This window comes from Cryptomeria japonica, chromosome 9 (assembly GCF_030272615.1).
Source record: "Cryptomeria japonica chromosome 9, Sugi_1.0, whole genome shotgun sequence".
In the NCBI taxonomy this organism is placed as follows: Eukaryota; Viridiplantae; Streptophyta; class Pinopsida; order Cupressales; family Cupressaceae; genus Cryptomeria; species Cryptomeria japonica.
Window position 1 is genome coordinate 115,057,508 of NC_081413.1, and position 2,014 is coordinate 115,059,521.

The 2,014-nt window shown below is 34.2% G+C and overlaps 1 protein-coding gene across 1 annotated transcript; it reads right to left on the reverse strand.

Moving 5' to 3' along the window:
- Positions 1-254: 254 nt before the first annotated feature.
- On the reverse strand, positions 255-935 carry LOC131062736 (uncharacterized). Its single transcript, XM_057996460.2, has one exon. The coding sequence runs from the start codon at positions 885-887 to the stop codon at positions 507-509; it is 381 nt and encodes a 126-aa protein (XP_057852443.2). The 5' UTR covers positions 888-935; the 3' UTR covers positions 255-506.
- Between the last annotated feature and the right edge of the window lie 1,079 nt (positions 936-2,014).

Sequence of the window (2,014 nt, forward strand, 5' to 3'; positions counted from 1 at the left end):
ATTTTCTCCCATGCACACTTTATATATATATATATATATATATAAATAAAAGGAAGACAAAGCTTTTGACGTTCTAAATATGCCATAAAATCTCAGGATTTGAAGATCTAACTATTATATGTCCACCATTGCAATCTCATTAGATTTGTAGTATGTTCTGAATTTCAGACAAGATCGTCCAATTTTAATGGAGATGCTTAGTTACATATTAACACTCTCATTCACACATACATATACATGGAGACAGAAACTAATATATGTTTGGCATTCCCATACATTACATGTACATATATGTATGGAGACAGACGTATTTCCTGTTCTATACGTTTGGCATTCCCAAAGATTATTGCCCTACAATTCTATGATGAAAATATAGATTTCATGTATAAGAACAAAATTAGAGATACAAACTTCCATAAGAAGATAATACATTTTACATGATATCAAATGTTCTTCAAGAAATCTGAAATGTTCTCTAGTGCTCCAACAAATCTAAACATTTTGGGCTACGAGAGATTATAAAACAATTGCAGCTCAAGAAGAGTGAGAGAAAAGAATCCCATGGTCTTTATCTTTTCTGTGGATCTGGGTTTTCTTGGAGCAAGTGGGCATGATAAAATTTGAGGTATACGGTGCTCCTCGCCTTTGGGTGTGTGGCACTCTTCATTACCTCCCACATCATCTCCATTGCCAAAACTGGTACTATCCAATTCAACCTGGTTACAATCATTGTAGTCCTTTTTTGAATCTTTTGAACATGATAGAAATCTGGGTTTGCAAGCAGAAGGAGCAGTAACAGTTGGATTCAAAGCAGGAATGCCCTCATCTTTGTGTGCTGCCTTCCTCTTCTTGTTTGGTGGTGCTGCAGAGATTCGATCTGTAGACATCTCGACACTGAAATCAGCAGCCCAAAGCAGATGGTTAACAGATGTTGGCCTACACATTACCAATTGATAAGAGTGATGATATGATATAATGCGGCGAAGAGAGCGCATGAGAATAGAACGTGAGTTGTAAGGAAAGATCTCGTGCGTATATTTGGCAGTTGAGATGGGCTAACTAAACTTATACATCACGTAAGTTCGCATGTGAAGCTGACGTGGTATTTGACTTATTTTCCAATGGCTGGACATTCTTCAACTCGGGGATCAAGCATTACAAACATGTTATCAATTCATAGTTCTCAAAATCTTACATGAAAATTTCAAATCACCCTTATTTTTTTATATAGTTTTTGTGGCAAGTCTCTTGCTTGTAATTAAGGTTTGAGGGTCACAATATCAAATATTCAATATCATATCAATATGCTTTTTGTTTAGGTGTTCAAAAACACCAAAAAATAGTTAGACAAATAGTTGCACACTAAGTCATATTTAATTAGTGTGTTGATGTGGCATTACATGATTTTCTGTCTTTTAGATCTATGAAATACATTTCATTCTATTATGAGTACTCATTATCCACAGTAACCAACTTTAAAATCACAACTATTGCTCCAATATTATTAAAAATATTGGGTACTAAATCAACAAATGTTATAACAACTGTTAGCACCCCCAAAATTATCAAGAAATTTTTGGCACTCAAGATGTAAACTAGAATCATACACATTGATATGTCTTCGGAATAGCTTTTGCAAAATGCCTTAGGGTTTGGTCATGAAATTATCCTGGTTATGAAGCTTATTCAAATGACCATTTGGCGGGCATTTTATTTTTGATCAGTGACCTTATGTTTCATTCCTTAGGGTTTGGTCATGAAATTATTCTGGTTATGAAGCTTATTCAAAATGCCTTAGGGTTTGGTCATGAAATATTTTATATTTGAAGGACACATGTAATGGTTGGTAGCTTGTTGCATTCCTTGTAGTTATAAAAGGAATAACAAAGTTGTAATAGGGGTTCTAAAAAATTTCATTTCCTGGGCAAGTAGAAATAGGGTCATGATAGTCTAGAGTTGAGTAATCTCATAGTGAAGGAATGCTTACAATTCATCTCTATAAATTTTCAAATAG

What these genes read in the sequence shown, in the direction of transcription:
- LOC131062736 (XM_057996460.2), bottom strand. Translation starts at nt 887, where the DNA reads ATGTCTACAGATCGAATCTCTGCAGCACCACCAAACAAGAAGAGGAAG.